Source organism: Coenobita brevimanus, chromosome 60 (genome assembly GCF_032717465.1).
Source record: "Coenobita brevimanus isolate Jiangsu-jjx chromosome 60, ASM3271746v2, whole genome shotgun sequence".
Lineage (NCBI taxonomy): Eukaryota > Metazoa > Arthropoda > Malacostraca > Decapoda > Coenobitidae > Coenobita > Coenobita brevimanus.
This window is the reverse complement of record NC_137013.1, coordinates 38,959,721-38,978,476: the sequence shown is the minus strand read 5'-3', so window position 1 is coordinate 38,978,476 and position 18,756 is coordinate 38,959,721. Positions and strand designations below refer to the sequence as shown.

The following is an 18,756-nucleotide window of genomic DNA, read 5'->3' as shown; positions in this document are numbered from 1 at the left end:
TAGCTCACACAAGACAATCAAAATAATCAAATGCATACTCAGCATGGTATGAAATAAAATTGCCCTCAGTGGCGAGAACGAAAGAAACAAAAGAACTTGTAGCACTCGCTAATATAAACTCCGCGAATGACACGGATACATACTGCATAATCCCCTTAGCCCAGCTGTAACGGCTGCATCGGTGGGAACGGAAAGGCGGACAGCGTAACAACATATTTTAGGAAAAGAGTAGGTTGATTATATATGAGTCTGGGGGAAATTGCAACCAGACTGACTATTACCTGGTCCGGTGGGCTGAAAGGAGGTTAGTGAGGGATGTTAAAGTTATTGGGTGCAAGGAGTGTGTGCAGCAACACAAGTTATTGATATGTGACATGGTGCTTAAGGAGCAGGTGATGAAAAAGAGGACTTATGCACCTAAGAGGAAAATATGGAAGCTGAAAATCAAGCAGTAAGGGATGCCTTCTATAGCAGGATGAGGAGAATGATGGCTGAACAGAAAGGCATTGACAAAAGTGTTAATGAACAGTACAAAGCCCTCAAGAGCAACCTCTTGAAAGTTACTGATTCAGTGTGTGGATGAACAAAGGGCTCCCCCCCAACATATGGTAACTTCGTGGTGGGATGAGGGTGTAGAAGCTGCGGTTAAGGAGAAAAGAAGACTTTTCTGGGAATGGATGAAGGGTGGTAACAGAGGAATACTTGGCTGCCATGCATAGGGCTAGAAAAGGGGTTTACAGGGCAAAGTCTGAGTCACAGAGACTTTTACTTGATAATCTAAATTGTGTGGAAAGGAGGAAAATGATTTTTAAGGTGGCAAATCAGATAAAGAGGAAGTATAAGGACATCATAGGTGAGCAGTGAGTGAAGACTGATGAAGGAAGGGTAGTGGTGAACAGTGGGGATATTAAAGACGCATGGAGAGAGCATTACAGTCAGCTGTTGAATGAGTAGTTTGACTGGGACAGGGAAAGTTTGGAGCCACCAGATCCAGTGTTTGGCCCTCGGCTTTTGACTGACGCTGCTACTGTAAGCAGGACGATAGCCAGGATGCAGGTGCAGAAGGCAGCAGGTGTGTCTGGGTTGACTGCTGAAATGCTGAAAGCCTCAGGAGATATGGGAGTGGAGCGAGTCACTGACTTGATAAATACGATTATATATGAGTGAGTTGTCCCAGATGATTGGCTGAAGAGTGTAAATAAATGTGTACCAGGAGAAGGGTGATCCCCTGGAAAGAGGAAATTATAGAGGGATAAAGCTTTTAGACCAGATAACAATGGTAATGGGGAGAGTTCTAGAAGGTATGATTAGAGAAAGTGTGAATAATGATGAGATGCAGTTTGGGTTTATGTCAGGCAAAAGGACCACTGATGCCATATTCATTGTTCAACAGCTTCAGGAAAAATAAATAGGAAAGAAATGGGAACTGTACTTTGTTTTTGTTGATTTGGAAAAGGCCTTTGACAGAGTCCCCAGAGAGGTGGTGAAGTGGGCAATGAGAAACCTTGGGGTCAAGGAATGGTTGGTTAGGGTCAGCATGGCAATGTATGTGGATGCTTGCACCCACGTAAGGGTGAATGGAGATTTGAGTGATGAATTTTCTGTGAATGTTGGTGGACACCAAGGTTCAGTTTTGTGCCTCTTATTGTTTATTGTGTTACCTGAAGCTCTCTCACGTGACTTCAGATATGGACTCCTGTGGGAGATGTTGTATGCTGATGATTTGGTGCTGATTGTAGAGAATGAAAGGGAGGTGGAGGAAAGATTAAGGAAGTGGAGAGACGGTATGGGGCACAAGGGCTTAAGAGTAAATGAAGATAAAACAAATGGGATGGTATCTAGGGCTGGTGGCAGTATTGTCAAAGAAGAGGGAGAGTGGCCATGTGTGATTTGCCACAAGGACATGGGAAGTGTAATTCCATCTTGTGCAGTGACTGTGATAAGTGAGTGCATAAGAGATGTAGTGGTATTAGAGGTGGACTACAAGATAATGCTGATTTTATGTGTGCAGTGTGTCAAGGAAAGCACGTGGAGACTGCCAGGCGTCAAAGAACTGAACAACATGCTGGTGGGTCTCTTGAGTGTATGGTAGAGTTTTGTTATTTAGGAGACATGTTATGTGCTGGAGGTGGGGCTGGAGCTAGCTCTGTGGCTAGAATGAGAAGTGGTTGGAAGAAGCTTAGGGAGCTGTTGCCTCTCCTGACACTGACAGGGCTCTCCCTTCGTGCTAAGGGATCTTTGTATGCGGCATGTGTTCGGAGTGTAATGCTGTATGGCAGTGACACCTGGGCAGTATGGGAGGAGGATATTTTCACAGGCTCAAACAAACAGAAATGGCAATGATTAGGCGGATGTGCAGTGCGTCCCTGAATTCGAGGCCTGGGGAGGCCAGGTTTACGATGGAAGAGATGAGAGGTAAGATGGGACTGAAGTGTACAGGTGTGATGAGGAGAGGTAGACTGAAATGGTTTGGCATGTAGAGAGGATGGGGGATGATTATTAGGTGCAAAAAGTGAGATGTGTTAATGTTAGGGGCAGGGCTGCAAGGGGCAGACCGAAAAAAGACCTGGGACGGGGTCATTGAGTGTGACCTCAGGGATAAGGAACTGAATACGGAAGCTGCCAGAGATTGAGCAGCATGGAGGACCGCCACCAGGTGACCAAGGCTGACACATGCAAGCACATTGGAGCCTTCAAAAATGAAACAAAAATGAAACAGAATGAAACTCACAGCCATATCTATCCAAGAAAAATTATAAACGGAGAAAAATGACACTGCCTCCTCTGAAGGAATTCCCATATTGAGGTTGACTATGGTACTGCCAATATTTTCTACATCCTGGAAACTAAACCAAATGCCAAATTTACCTACAGTACTTAGTCCCAACAGCTGCTGAAAGTTGACTTATGAGAAGAAATTTAAGTCCCTATTTACTTGTTGCCAAGTTTCAAGCCAAAGAGTGACAATTGTGCTGTTAGATTCCTAGCATGTAACCACAATTTACTCTTATGGAAGTACCTCTCAAGGTCAATAGCTGCCATCCATATATTACCTCCACAGGTAGTGGAAAAAATTACCTTCTAAAAAAAAAAATTATATTCAAGGCTGTACAAGTGGTGAAGACTCTTAGTTATACTTTGTTTTTTTGTAGGTGCTGTTGTCCCTTAATCCCGGTCTGTCTGACCAAGCAAACCTGCTGACCACAGGTAAGCAACTGTTTCTGTGAGGCCATCCTAAAGGTAAAATACACCATCCAGGGGCCTGCTGCCCCTGTGTTGTAGACAGCAACTCAACAAAGTCGGACCAGAGTCCTTTTTACTCTAACCTGGCCTGAAATTGCCCTCTCCCCATCGTGGCTGCAGAGTTGTAAATACAAACTATAGTAATACTAAAAGCTACCAATCATGAAGAAGTGCTGACAAGGATGTGAAATACTGTAAGCTGCAAGAGGACAAAATTATAGCCATGGTAGTGTAAAATAGGTAAAGTTTACATTTTTATTGCTAGAATATCTTGTTGTACTCATTTATTTTCAAATACGTGCTTGAAAGCCCACCTCAGGGGAGACCCTATGATATAATGGACTTTCAGCTTTGATGGACCTGGCTTTCCCCCAATTAGTCTGTTATAGTGAGGGCTTGTATATTCCTTTTATTCAAGATCTCCTTCATTGTTTGATGTGATTCTGTGTGAAACTGTGTTATTACCTTGACACTGTTTTGCTGCCTAGTAACAAAGAGTGCGTGTGCATGCGTGCGTGCATGTGTGTGTAGGGGGGGAATGATGCATGTACTAGGTCTACTGTACTGGTAATGTGTACATGTGGATTTACATAAATGGTGTACACATGTTGATATAAGTGCAAACTGTCCACAACCACTTGTTCTTACAATCTTTATTATTTGTAATATATACAGTATATATGGTCAGTCTTCTCCCTGTAGTCTAAAAAAATAAGAGATTTAGTGCATTTACGAAAGAAGGCAGTAGATGGGAGTAATAAGGTGATAAATAACTTTGAGATGATGTGATGAATGACATTTGGCAACTTTGTTCAAGCTCAACTTGAAAAAAAAATAAAAAAAAAAATAAAAAAATAATAATAATAATAAATAAAAAGTTGCATCTGATCTTGCTAAAGCTTCTTCACTACCACACTATTCATGGTTTGCCTAACTTTGCATTCATATCTACAGGAAAGATAGTAAATCAAAGAGTCAGTGTGAATGTCTTCAAATGGTGTGTACTTGTGTGTGGCTACTACAGTCACAGCATGCAACTCCGAGGTTGACCCTGGCAACCTACCTGTTAAAAGTGCGTCTGATTTCGTACCATATTACTGTATACATGAATCACATTATTATACACAAACATATTATACATGATTATTATTATACACGAATCACACGTAATACATTACACACAAAATCGGAAGCACTGTTGACGACCAGGTTGCCAGGGTACGATAATGACAACCTCAGAGTCGTGCGCCATGACCATAGTGCTGTGTGCATACATGACACACAATAGGTGCCTTACAAAACCAGGAAATCCTCACAAAATATAAGAAATATATATACTATATATATATATATATACATATATACAGTAACCTCTCAAATAACGCGAGGGTTAGGTTCCTGGAGAGGTCGCGTTAGTTAAAAACGCATTTTTTAAACATAATTTTCCCATAAGAAACAATGGTAATATTGGGGGTTACGTTCCTGGACTCTGGGAAAGTCGACCCATTTGGGGAGTTATGCTACTCTAAACTTAAAAGCAACAATATTAATCTGAAGGAAAAAGCACGTAAAAAACAAAAACAGTATATCTGGGGAGAAATAAACAACATTTGAGCCCTAGTTGGGTCAAAGTGTTGTTTACTTCTCTCCAAATACATACTGTTTTCGTTTTTTATGTGGATTCCCTTTCAATTCTGCTTCATTCACAGCACTGTAAAAGTTCCTCAACATTATTAATGCATTAGTAGGTCATAAAAACACTACAGTAAAAGCAACATTTTCATTACAGTAAGTAGGTCGCAAACAATAACAACACAGCCTCACTTCATCTATGCATCACTCGTCGTCTGCTGCTGTCCCTCCTTACTCCTCTACCCCACCTCCCGCTGCTCCCCACCCTAAATTTGTTGTCCCTCCTCACTCTGCTGTCCTTCCTCTTCCTCTGACTCCAGTGCTACTGGTGATGAAGATAACTCCCTTAAGTTTTCTGTCTTCTTCATAAAGAACTGCTCTGTCTTGGTCTGAGTGGTTTTCTTCTTTCTGTTCTGCAGCATCAAGTTGTAACAACTTAGATCTACCATCACTTTCCTGGCCAAATTTTGTCCGAAAATGAGCCAATTGCTCAGAATGGGGCCAAACTTTATTTTTGAATATTATAGTTCGAATAAAACCAGTTTAAGCAACAGACAAATAAAAAATTGTATTTATGCATAAACTGCCACACATGGTCTATCAGCTCGGGACTGTCCAAGGTGCGCGCGGCTAATGTGAAACCATCACGTACGTGTAAAGTCGCGTTAAATTGAGAAACTGTTGTTAGTTAAACATACCTCCTTAAATATTTGCTCGTGTTAAAAAGAAAATGCGTTTTTTAAACTCATGTTAGTTGAGAGTAAACTGTATGTATATATATATATATATATATATATATATACAGTAATCACTCCAATATCCGGATCAATAGAGCCATCGGTAGGTTCGGATATTGGTTTTGTCCGGATATTGGGCCCCAGCTTATGGACTTGTACTTACGGACCCTAACACAGAGAAACACCTATACAACTCCCTCCGGACATGCATAGCACCTATTTAACACCCAAATCACACCAATAAGGCACATAAATGACTGAAATAAATGCAATAGACACATAAAATGTGGGTTTAGAAGTATGTTCATACATTAATAAACATTCTGGTACTTATGGACTCTAACCGAACCTAACCTAACCGAACCTAACCGAACTCTGAAAAACACATTCCTACTGCACATGCATGAGGTAAGTTTAGTATGGAAAGAAGTACAGTATGACACTTTCTGGTAAGTATAGTATGGGAAAAAATACAATATGAAACATTCTGGTAAATATAGTATGGAAAATAGTACAACATGAAACATTTTGGCTACTTACAGCAAGTCCCTGGCCACCTCGATGAATAACCGCCTCCTCTCGGACTCTGACAGTAAGAACGATTTCCTGAAGCACTTGCACTACACTCTTCCTGAAGTCTTGCACTGAACTTAGTCACTAACACACAGAAGTCCGTTCTTTTCACAGTGTTCACTGTAGTCCAAATAATGTTCCATTAAATTTAAGTGTTGCACATTAACTTTTCCCAAGCCATGGCGAAGAGCGTAGGTCTTGTCGCGGTGAGAGACAGGCGGGAAGTGGGGAGGATGCAGCGGCGCTCTATCGGACGTCGGAGGAATGACGAACCAAAACAATGCTCTCACGCGTCGCGCGCGGCAAGTTCAAATTACGGACGGCAAAAAATCGATTTTTTTTCCAATTTTTTTGGATTTTCGGACCATTTTGGGAATGTTTGATCCCAGGACGATAAGGTTCGGTTAGTGGGGATGTTCGGTTATTGGGCGTCCGGATATTAGAGGGATTACTTATATATATATATATACAGTTCTCTTGCCTAAAGTGTGCCTTCGCAAAGTGCGTCTCACCTAATGTGTGATGGGGGTCTGACAATAATTATTTAGAAAGTCCATTTGCTACTTGCAATGTGCTACGGACATGAAAAATTGAGGAAAATACAGTAGTCTCTCACAACTCACAAGCACAATTTGAAGCGCACGATGGGTGAGGGTGGGGCTGGTAAGTATGTGTGGTGGGGTGCGGCTAGTGTGTAAGTGAGTGGTGGCGAGGGAGGTGCCAGTGCCGTGATGTCACGGTGAGGGAGGGGCCGACGTCACAGCACATCTGTGACGTCGTCAGCGTCTACGCAGCTTCCCCTCACCTCCCCAAGGCCATTGTTGTGCAGCAGGATGATGATGTAATGTCTGACCTGGACTTTGAGGGTTTCCTGGAGAAGCAACAGGCAGCAGATAAGCCCTCCAACCGTGATGAGAGTGATAGTGACGCGCGGGATGAGGCCCATGCAGAACAGCTGTGAGTGTATTGATTCAGCTTCTGTGGTACAGCCTCGGGTACCATAACAACAATTTGCGTTATCTACCCCCTGTACAATGCTGGTAATATGTAACAGGTAGCAGCCGTGGTTCAGTGGGTTAGAGTGCTCCGCTCTGACCGAAGGGTCGGAGGATCGAATCCACCCAAGGATCATTGGTAGACATCTGGTCATAAAATGTTACACGCTTCAATCCAAAAGTCCTCTACCCAAGGGCAATGCCTTAGCTCTTTGGGGATACCTGGTGTAAACTTTTTTTTTTTTTTTTTTTTTTAACAATGCTGGTAAGGTCTTAAATTTTCATAAATAAACAGTATTACTCTTGCAGGCTTCTATGGTAAGTTTTCCTTTTGCATTGGTCTGACAAGACCAATGGCCGTTCATAGATAGTTACGCTACTACTGCGATGTTGCCACTTCTTGACTGGATGTAACACAGGGGGTATTGGAACTCTCTGAGGCAACTGTACAAGGTAGGGTAGTGGATGTTGGAGTGGCCCTGGTGAGAGAGGATAGTGTTTGGAAACTCCCTGCACTGTTGTTTGCAGATGATACTGTGTTGTTGAGTGAAGATGAAGGGGAGCTGCAAGGCTTGGTGGATGAGTTTGGGAGAGTGTGTAAGAAATGGAATCTAAAGGTGAATGTAGGGAAGAGTAAAGTGATGGTCTTTGAGAGAGGTGAAGTCAGTGAATGTACAGCGAGGTTGGATGGTGAGGAATTGGAAAATGTGAGTACGTTTAAGTACTTGGGTAGTGTGATGAGTAAGGATGGAGGTTTGGAGGGTGAAGTGCTTGAAAGGGTACAGCAGGGAAGGAAGGTTGCTGGTTCCTTGAAAGCAGTGATAAGCAACAGGGAAGTGAGCATGGAAGTGAAAAAGTTACTACATGACAGTATTGTGATACCAACTCTAACGTATGGAAGTGAAGCTTGGACGTTGTTGGAAGGACACAAGTCAAGAGTGAGAGCAGTGGAAATGAGTTATTTAAGAGGAGCCTGTGAAGTCACATGGAGAGACAGGCTGACGAATGAGGATATAAAGGAGCGTTGTGGTGTGGATGTGATAGGAGGCGTTATGAGGAACACACTGAGGTGGTTTGGCCATGTGGAGAGGATGGAGGGTGAAAGACTGACGAAGAGAGTGTATGTAAGTGAGGTGGAGGGGGGAAGAGGGAGGGGGAGGCCGAGGATGAGATGGAGGGATGGGGTGGAGAGGTATATGAGAGAGGGGGATGTGAGTTGGGAGCAGGGCAGTGAAATGGCGGGGGACAGGGCGACGTGGAGGCGATTTGTTTGTGGCCACCCCAAACGGGATTAAGGCGTCTGGCAATAGATAGATAGATAGAAGATGATAGTATACAATTTATACCAATATGACCAATTTCTGGGGGCAAATTTGGCCACTGATATGTGTGTGTGTGTGTGTGTGTGTGTGCCGTGGAAGCAGCCATCACTCGGTGTCCCAGAAACTTAACTGTTTTTGCAAATGTTTTCAGTTATTTTTTTGTGGATTTTTGTTGTTTATCCATTGCTTTCTTAGTGTCCAGCATTATAATCGATATTCCCAGACGTGTTTTGATGTCTAAATAGCTGAAAGACCAAAGACTGCCCCAATTATGAAGGGTACTGTACATTATAGGTAGAGTATTTGGGGATTTTTGTTGATCATCATCATCATCCAGACCTCCTTTCCCACCCTAGGGCATGGTGAGGGGTAGCAATGACCAGACAGCCTAAGTCTGCCCACTGCAATGGGCCATGTTTCCATTCACTCATCATTCAAGCCCCCGGAATCCTGGCTCTATCGGATACACCACAAACTTTCACCACATTCTGTAGCTTCACATAAACGTATCCGACAGAGTCAATCCGAACACTGTCATGTTAAAGAGGGGTGCCAAATCCTTGATCATGCACTTCTTCGCACAACATTCATCTTGTCAGCTCGATCTCTTGTCAGTCCCCTGGCCTCACTGACTTCCATACCTCTCTTCCTCACACACTCATTCACAATACCCCTCCACCTTCTCCTTGGCCTACCTCACCTCCTCCCTCTTTCAAATTCGCTCAGATATACCTTTTTCACCACTCTAGTGTTATCCATTTTCTCGACATGACCATACCATCTCAGTACACTCTCTTTGATTCTGGTGTCCACAGACTTCATCACACTGCATCTTCCACGAATCACATTATTTCGTATCCTATCCACTCTCTGTACTCCTCATACATTCCTCAGCAGTCCTATCTCCACTACTCTCACTCTTGACTTTTCATTTTCATGCCACACCATAGTCTCACATCCATATGTTAATGTTGGCACTAACAATCCTTCAAGTACGCCTCATGCAGCTGCAACACTCAGGCCTCTGTTTCTTATCAAGGCCTTCATTGCACCAGCTACTTTCCTTCCTTGTGTCACTCTACTTTCCATGTCTTCTGCACACTTTCCTCTCTCTTCTATCATTGTACCCTGGTATTTGAACGCTCACAAATTCCAGTCACTCTCCATTCACTGTAACATCACACTGGAAGTCACCTTCTCTCTTGATTACCATCGCTTTACTCTTTTCTACATTTACTCTCAAGGCACGACACTCACAGACATCAGGAGAACCCTTCACTAGTCTACCTATCTCTTGTCCAGGATTTGCAAGTGGCACTGCATCATCGCCATACGACAAATTTGAGATATTCCATCTATCGCCATTCATTACCAACACCTTCCCTCTTTCCATTGCTCATGTTTTTACTTCTCTCATCACCCCATCCATATATATACTGAACAACCAAGAGACATAATACTACCTTGTCGTACTTCCACAATGATCATGAAGCATTCACTTAGTTGCCCATTTACCTTTACACATGCCTCACTACCATCATAAAAACTCTTGACGATGCCTAGCAGCTTATCCTCTACACTGTACATGCGCAAAGCCTTCCACAATCCTTCTCAGTCTCCTTTGTTGTAAGCTTTTTCCAGATCCATAAATGCCATAAACATCTTGTAGTCCTTCTCACTAGCCTTCTTCCCTGTCTCACTGCAAGTATCTGATCCACACATCCTCTGCAACTCCTAAAGCCACTTTGTTCAACACTCACCAGGACTTCTGATATCTCCACATAACTTCCCTACAACACTCAATAAACCTATGCCACAATAATTTTTGCACTCACTTCGCTCATCTTTATTTTTGTACAGGGGTACAATCACAGCCTTTTTCCACTCTGCTGGCACAGTTTCACTCATCCATGCCCTCTTACATATCTCCAACAACCATTTCATTCCGCTCTCTCCACTAATCATCTCTGCATAAACCTCATGAGCCCCAGCTGCTTTCCCATTTTTCAGCTGCTTCACAGCATTCTTCACCTGTGCAAGTGTTACATTTCCTTGCACTGCATTCCTTCTTTGCACACCCCCAAAACCAAACATGTTTACAGTCGCTCTGCTCTCTCTACTCCCATTCATCATGCTTTCAAAATATTCTTTCCATCTGGTCCTTGCTTCATCCTCATGGGTTTTATTGTTTATGCATTGTTTTCTTAGCGTCCAGCATTACACTGGATACTCCCATGTGTGTTTTGATGTCTAAATACAGCTGAATGGCTGGATAACATTGCCAAAATTAGGAGGAGTACTATACATATAGGTTGGATTTTTGTGGAGTTTTATTTTTTATGCATTGTCTTCTTAGTGTTTAGCATTATTTTGGATATTCCTATGTGTGTTTCTATGTCTAAATATGGCTGAAAGACCAGACAACAGTGCCAAAATTAGGAAGGGTACTGTGCATACAGGTTGAGTATAGGTAGTAGGTTGGGTATCGGCAGGGTATGGATACAAGTAGGAGGACACTGCTCTGTATACATATGTTGCTAGTATCTGGATATGCCTTTGGCTCTATTATGTCAGATAATTAAGGGATTACTGTATTTTTCCAGGTATTATGAGATGATCATACTAGGTGTAGCACTTCAACCCCGAAACGAACATTGACTCTTGTGTTTCGAAACAAATGAGATATACACCCAATTGTAGTCATAATCACCTTATTCCCAGCGATTCACTATCCCACACTGCTGAATCAATACAGATATCAAATACGATACCCAACTGAAAACACATAGCTTTACTTTATCTATGAATTCTCCCATGCATAATTCTACAGTAGTCCTATGAGGCAATTTTCCCACAGTCACACTTACCAACCCTAATGAAAAGGCTGGAATGTTCAATGGGTAACTCATCGGACCCCCCTGTAAAGATCCATTTTGGAGTGAGTGTACAATCATAGCCAAAAGCAAAAGATTGAGAAATGAACATGGAATACTTTGTTATCTCATACTCAAAAGAATTCACTGGGACCAATGGGGACAAGGGCAACTATACTGTACCCGAGATGGTCAAGTTCACGTTTCTTAATGCTATCCTAATAAACTGGTTAACAAACCAAACAATTTTCATAATAATACTGACCTCAATTCCAATGAGAGTCCCATGGACTGCAGAATCTCTTTGACAACACGTGAGAAAGGTAGTTTTGGGATGAGCAGATTTCCACCTCTCTGATAGTGGCGAATCTCCCGGAGGGCTACAGTCCCTGGGCGAAAACGATGCTTTCTCTGGGACAGAGGGTTCTTTTTCTGCACAAAATAATCAACTGGTTTGTGAAAAGGAAGAGCAACACACACACACACACACACACACAAAGACATGAATGAAAAGAATGATGAAAAGTGAGATTTAGAACTGACTGGCATGACACAACAGGACTCTCACTGTTTAAAAAGCTGTGTCAAGTTGAAGGCAAAACAGAAGCTGATCATTTATTACCAAAGTTCAGATCAATAATGTAATACGGAACCACTCTACAATCCTGGCAATATTCTGAGGACAGAAAAACACTGACTGATATGAGGCCAATAAGAAAAAAGCTTTAAGACGCAACGTGCTGAGTGAAATCCTGAACATGTCATGTAGAATAAAAATATGGGGAAATGAAAATCATAAGGAAGGACTAAAATGAGGAAGAAAAAAAGTTAAAGTCACAACAGGAAGAGACAAAGAAAATGAATCACAACAAAGTACATAATGATCATGAGAATTTGGTTAGGTTGGGGGAGTGATGTTGTGAAAATCAGGCAGTGGTGTCAAAAATGACTGAGCAAAGGAAATATGGAAATGGATGAAGTTTATGAAATCAACAGAGAAAACAGTGTTACGCTGGATGCAATACCATTAGTGAAGGAAAGGCTGGAAGGGAAAAATTTGGAGTTATTATCAGTGCTGAAGAAGTATAGACCATAATAATGAAACTTGAAAATACCAAATCAGAAGTACTACACTGGGAGTGGAAATACAAATTCATGGTGGAAAACTATAGTGTGTCTTATATGTCCCCACCAACTACAGTATGGAAGATGAAGGAATATGAGCAACTGATGACTGAATCCCTGGATGTGCTAATGAAACTGTTCCCCAGAAGAGGTAAATTGGTGTTGACTGGAGACTTCAACTTTAAGGAGGCTGATTGGGAAGGAACACACGCAGGGAGTAATGATGAATCTTGGGGCAATTATGTAAACCCAGCGTGTTACAAACAGACATGGGGCTGAAGCTGGCCTCCGCATCGGCTTTGTAACTTTCCAAGGCTTCGGCTTCAACTTCGAAACCAAGGGGCTGGCTTCAGCCCCAACTATAGGCTAAAGCACCAGGGCCACAAAATTTGTAACATGAACAGAATATGTTTACATGTGGGACGGTGGAAACAATGTTTCTTAATCCTGCTGAAAGAGGATACTGTGACATGAAGCTGATTATCGGCTTCACAAAATTCATAGAGCTTCGGCTTTGTCTTTGTGAATGTTTACCTGACTTCAGCTTTCGCTTCGGCTGCAAGACTTTCCAAGGGCTCTGTCATCAGCTTCGGTTTCATGACTTTTGAAGGGCTTCGGCTTTGGTTTCGAAGCCAAAGAGCTGGCTTCAGCCCCGTCTGTTTACAAAAATTCAAGAATCAAAGGAAATCTTGAACCTTTGATGTTTGACTTAAACGAAAGATCCTGATGATGCGTACCGGTATAATATCAATGCCTCCTTGGAAAGAGGGGCAACTTGATCACTGAGATGGAGATGTTTGTGAGAGGCACTGATGTGAAAGAAATACATAGAAGGGACAGATATAATCAAGGAAGAGCTGAGTTTTACTCACTTAAGATGTTCTTCTGGAAATATCAACTGGAGCAGAATGGAAATGGAGAATATACATGAGAGGTATAAAATCATGATGAAAATCCATAAACATTTTCCAAAGGTTGCTGTAAGGATGGAAAGGAAGAAAAAGCTGTTTAATAATAAATGTAGGAAGACACCTGACACAAGGAATGAAGCATGCAACAAGCGGTATGGAAAAATGCAGTGAAAAAATTTGAAATGAGTAAAGGCAACTTGAAATGAATACGTAAACATATGGAGAAAGGAAGAAAGGAAATATGGGTTGGACAAAGTGAGCAAAAGTTATAAAGAACTTAGAATTCTATGCAATAGTTTTGTTAAGGACAAAATGATAATGGAAAGCAATCTGAGACCAAGAGACAAGGGCATAAGAGAAGGGAGAAATTTGTGAAATTATGAACAATAAGTTGCAGTCAGTATTTGTTATGGAAGATTACGGTAATTCATGAAACGTTCATATAAGATGGCCTACTACCTGAAAAGCACATATCACTGAATAGGTATATAGTCTGCTGGCTAACATGAGTGGCTTTTTAATTATACATTACTGTTGGGGCTAATACTGTCCAGGATGAGCAGATGAAAAGAATCTGCAGTAGTGGTATGGTTACCATATTATTTCTAAAAATAAAAGATAAATAAATAAATTACTTAATTAATTAATAACAATAAATTGGAAAAGCGTAAAGGGTTGCCACATGGATGATACAGTACTAAACTTTGTGAAAGCTGTCTTATGAGAAGAGGGTGGAGAAGTTTGAGATACTGTACCAGTATTAGTATTTGGGGGGAGGAAAGAGAGAGGAGATGTAATTAAAATATTTAAAGGAGGAACAGGACTGGAAAAAGTGGACAAAAGAATCTTTTTGTAAAAAAAAAAAAAAAGATGCCCAAGTAGAAGTACTGTACAGATACTCAGTACTTAGAACAGTTTTGAAGGAGAAGTGGAATGAGCAAAGATCATCCATGTGGATGACTTAATTTGGACAGTAGGCTACAGTATTTGGCACAAGTCATGACTGCAGTTCAAGTATCTGCAAGTGACTTATCTGGCCATTTGCCAACCCTTTTCTCCTATGCCACTTTCATCACAAATGAACTCCGGGGAGATTACTGGCTCTGATTGGGGCAGGAGTAACTTGTGTAATGGAAGTGTTAAAGAAGAAAAGTGTTTGCAACTGATAAGATGTACGGTACTATAGAGAAAACACTTCAGATTACAAGAACTGCAGTTGTGACTTCTACATACTCGCTGCATAATTAAGCATTATTACACTTTGCAGCAGCAAAACTGTGAACTCCATACCAAAGAAGCTACCATCCTTGCCTTTGAATATGACCCCTAAAACTGCTGAAAAGTCAACTAACTCTTTCTCTGTTGAGCACCACCTCTTCTCCTCTATGCCTCATCTTCTCTTCTTAACTGAGACTCAACTGTCTGAGATGAATGATAGCAGACCCCTTCTCTGTCTCCTACTTTCTCTATATTCATTTCAAAGCCAAAGGTGGCTGTTGTGTATACGTATGCAACAACATATCTTGCTATCATGTTCCTGAACTTGAATCTTTTGAATTCTCTACTCTCTGGCTTCAGCTTTCCTGTCATTCTCTGTCTAAATATATCTGTGTTGTTTATTTATCCCCTAATTCTACTGACTATGAAAAATTCTTTGACTATCATACTTCTAAGATGGAACACATCCTATCAATTTCTCCTTTCTCTGAAAACTCCACTCTAGGAGACTTCAATGATCACCACCACCTTTGGCTCTCCTCTCACGGCACTGATTCACCTTGTGAACAAGCCTACATCCTTCCTGTTCTTAATGACCTACAGCAGCTTATACAGCACCTTATCTGTAACCCTGACCGCCATGGAGAGAATTCCAACATACTTGAACTCATCCTTACACCTAATCCTTTGGCTGATGCTGTTAATCTTTTCTCTCCGTTGGGCTCCTATGATCACAAACTTATCACCTTAACTTGTCCCATCACTCCAGTAAGACCTGTGGACCTTCCCAAGAAGCGTCGGTTGTGGCATTTTGGAGCTGCTGCTTGGGAGACGCTCAGACAGTACTTCTTTTATTTTCCCTGGAATACGGTAATTATTCCTTCCATGGCCAAGAGCCATCTGAGTGTGCCTTGCACATTATGGAGGTTATTCCCTCGGGAATGGAAACATACATTTCTTTCTCTTATCCTGTGTTTAATGGAAAAAAAAAAAAAAAAGTTTAATCACGCTTGTTCTAATGCTGTCCACAAGGAGAAGGCCCATGAAAGGTAATAGAGCCAACCCATCCCTGAATCTTAGCTCTTTACGCTCTTGCTCAGAACTGTGCTAAGTTTATTCTATGCTCTGCTAAAAATAATTTCATTCGTACCAAATGCCCTGAACTCTCCAAATTGAATTCTTCCCGCTCCGTCTGGCACCTTGCCAAAACTCTGCAACAACTTTACTTCATCATCATTCCCTCTTCTTTTCCACTCTGATGGCTCCGTAGCTATTTCTTCCACTGATAAAGCAGAACTCTTTGCTCACACTTTCTCCTCCAATTCCAACTTAGACAACTCCAGTGCTTTTCCTCCATCACTTCCCCCCTCTGACTTCCTCATGGCTGACATTAAAATTTCCCTCAATTGATATATTTTCTGCCATCACTGGCCTCAACACTAACAAGGCAGATGGGCCTGACGGGGTCCTTCTGTTGTCCTCAAGAACTGTGCTTCTGTGCTTACACCCTACCTAGGTAAACTCTTTCGCCTTTGTCTATCAACTTGTACTTTTCCTTCTTATTGAAAGTTTGCTCTCATTCAGCCTGTCCCAAAGAAGGATGGCCATTTCTATCCCTCTAACTATCGTCTAATTGCTTTAACATCCTGTGTTTCAAAAGTTATTGTGGCTGTTCTGAACACAAAAAATTTTAAAGCATCCTTCCTATCACAACCTTCTTGCTGATAGTCAGTATGGGTTCCACCAGGGACACTACACTGGTGATCTTCTCACCTACCTTTCAGACTCCTGGTCATTCTTCTTTTGGAACTTCGGCAAAAGCTTTGCCACTGCACTTGACATCTCAAAGGTTCTCGATCAAGTCTGGCATAAATCTTTAATTTCCATCTGTGCCTTCATCTCTAGCTTCCTTTCTGGTCGTTCTATAGCTGCTGTTGTAGACAGGCACCATTCTTCTTGAGCTATCAATTGTGGTGTTCCTCAGGGCTCTGTTCTATCGCCAACTCTCTTCCTTTTACTCATCAATAATCTTCTAAGCAGTACATCTAACCCTATTCACTCATACGCTGATGACTCCACCCTTCACTTTTCCATTTGCTTCCTGCAGCGTCCACCTCAGCAGTTACTTCAACAAACAATGAATAAGGCTATGGTATACCTGATGTCTGACTTGGCTCATACCTCTGACTGAGGTAAAAGTAATCATGTTGTTTTTAATGCATTAAAAACTCAGTTCTTACATCTACCAACCCATCAAAATCTTCCACAGGAGTACCCTCTAATTTCTAACAATATCCAGCTCAATCTTGCATCATCTGTAAACATACTTGGGGTTTCATTCTGTTGGGAATTAGCCAGGAAAGAACATATTACCTCTCTTGTAAAATCTACTTCCAAGAGATCAGGTGTGTTAAGCCAACTCCATGCCTTCTTTACTCTTGCACAGTTGTTGACTTTATACACGGGTTTAATCGCTCCTGTGTAGAGTACAACTCACATGTGGGGATGCTTCCAACAAACAGCTCTTCTCAACACGGTGGGGTCAAAGGCTTCTTGCTCCATTAACTCTCCTCCTCTTACTGGTTCCCTTCAACCTCTGTCTCTTCGCTGCACTGTTGCATCTTTATCTCTTTTCTATCAGTCCTTCAGTGCTCACTGCTCCTCTGAACTGTCTGCTTGCATTCCTCCACCACTACAGCGGGCGCATAGCAAATGACTAGCAACAAACTCTCATTCCTTTTCTGTCTAACTCTCTAATGAATGAGTTAACCACTACCCCCAGTCCTTCATATATGCAACAAGTCAACTCTGGAACTGTCTTCCTCAGTCTGTATTTCCTACTGCCTATGATTTCCAGTCTTTCAAACGCAGTGTGTCCAGGCACCTTAGAATGAACAGAACTTGAATTTCGCTATCTGTTATCTCATTTTTGTGTTTTCTTGGAGGGAACAATTTGCAGGCTCCTGGCCTTCGGTACCCTCTTCCTTGCATAAAAAAAGAATGAAAGAAAGAAAAAATGTATATACTGTATTTGAAACTAGATTGGATACAAGCACATAACAGACACACATGACATTAGCTGAAATCCTTTACACTGTCCTTCAAAGAGGTAAGAACAACTAAATCAACACACACACAGAAAACTGTCCCTACCTTTCCCTTGATGTACTTCTTCTTCTTAGAGGAAGATCTAGGAGTTTTACCCTTGGGTGACTTTTCAGCAATGTTAGGGGTCATCTTCAAAGGCAAGGATGGTAGCTTCTTTGGTGTTGAGGTCACGATTTTCCTGCTGTAAAGTGTAATAGTGCTTGGTTATGCAGTACTGTATGTATGTAGAAGTCACAATTGCAGTTCTAGTAATCTGAAGTGTTTTCTCTACAGCACCATATATCTTATCAACTGCAAATGCTTTACTTCTTTGGCACTTGCACTGCACAAGTTACTCCTGCCCTTTTTGGAGTCAGTAATCTCCCCAGAGTTTGCCTGTGATGAAAGTCTCATAGGAGAAAAGGGTTGGTAAATGGCCAGAAAATCACTTACAGATACTTGAACTGAGGTATTGACATCTGATAAATACTGTCCTGTCCAATTAAGTCATCCACATGTTCATTCTAGTTCCAAGTGTTTCTATGGAATTCCTAAACTCCCTGACTTACACCATGGCCTGCCTGTACACTAACTTCTGAGCTTCAATACAACAGTGGCAACAGTCTGACTGACAGATAAAATAATAATTGATCTTGGCAGCATATAAGCAAATAGTTACTGTCACTGTACAACAAGAACACAGGGAATCCTTGTTATAGCACAGCATATTATACATAACTATCTATCTATCTAACTATTACCAGATGCGTCAATCCCATATGGGGTGACCACAAGCAAAGCGTCTCCATGTTGCCCTGTCCCCCGCCATTTCACTGCCCTCCCCCGAGCTCACACCCCCTTTTCTCATGTACAGCACCTCTCCACTCCATCCCTCCATCTCATCCTCAGCCTCCCTCTCCCCCCCCCCCTCCCACCTGACTCACATACACCCTCCTCATTTCTCGTTCTCCATCCTCTTCACATGGCCAAACCACCTCAATGTATTTCTCCTCAAACTTTCTACCACATCCACACCACAA

The 18,756-nt window shown here is 41.9% G+C and overlaps 1 protein-coding gene across 1 annotated transcript in view; it reads right to left on the bottom strand.

Annotated features, from left to right (window-relative positions):
• The window catches only part of LOC145403237 (uncharacterized), a 29,353-nt gene extending 11,485 nt beyond the window's left edge, over positions 1 to 17,868 (bottom strand). Inside the window, exons 1-2 of the mRNA XM_080275052.1 lie at positions 17,783 to 17,868; positions 11,641 to 11,807 (exon numbers count right to left, since the gene is read on the bottom strand). Of these exons, the coding sequence (XP_080131178.1) occupies positions 11,641 to 11,807; positions 17,783 to 17,866 (251 nt within the window). The 5' untranslated portion in view covers positions 17,867 to 17,868. The remainder of the gene's footprint in view (positions 1 to 11,640; positions 11,808 to 17,782) is intronic.
• Positions 17,869 to 18,756: the final 888 nt, after the last annotated feature.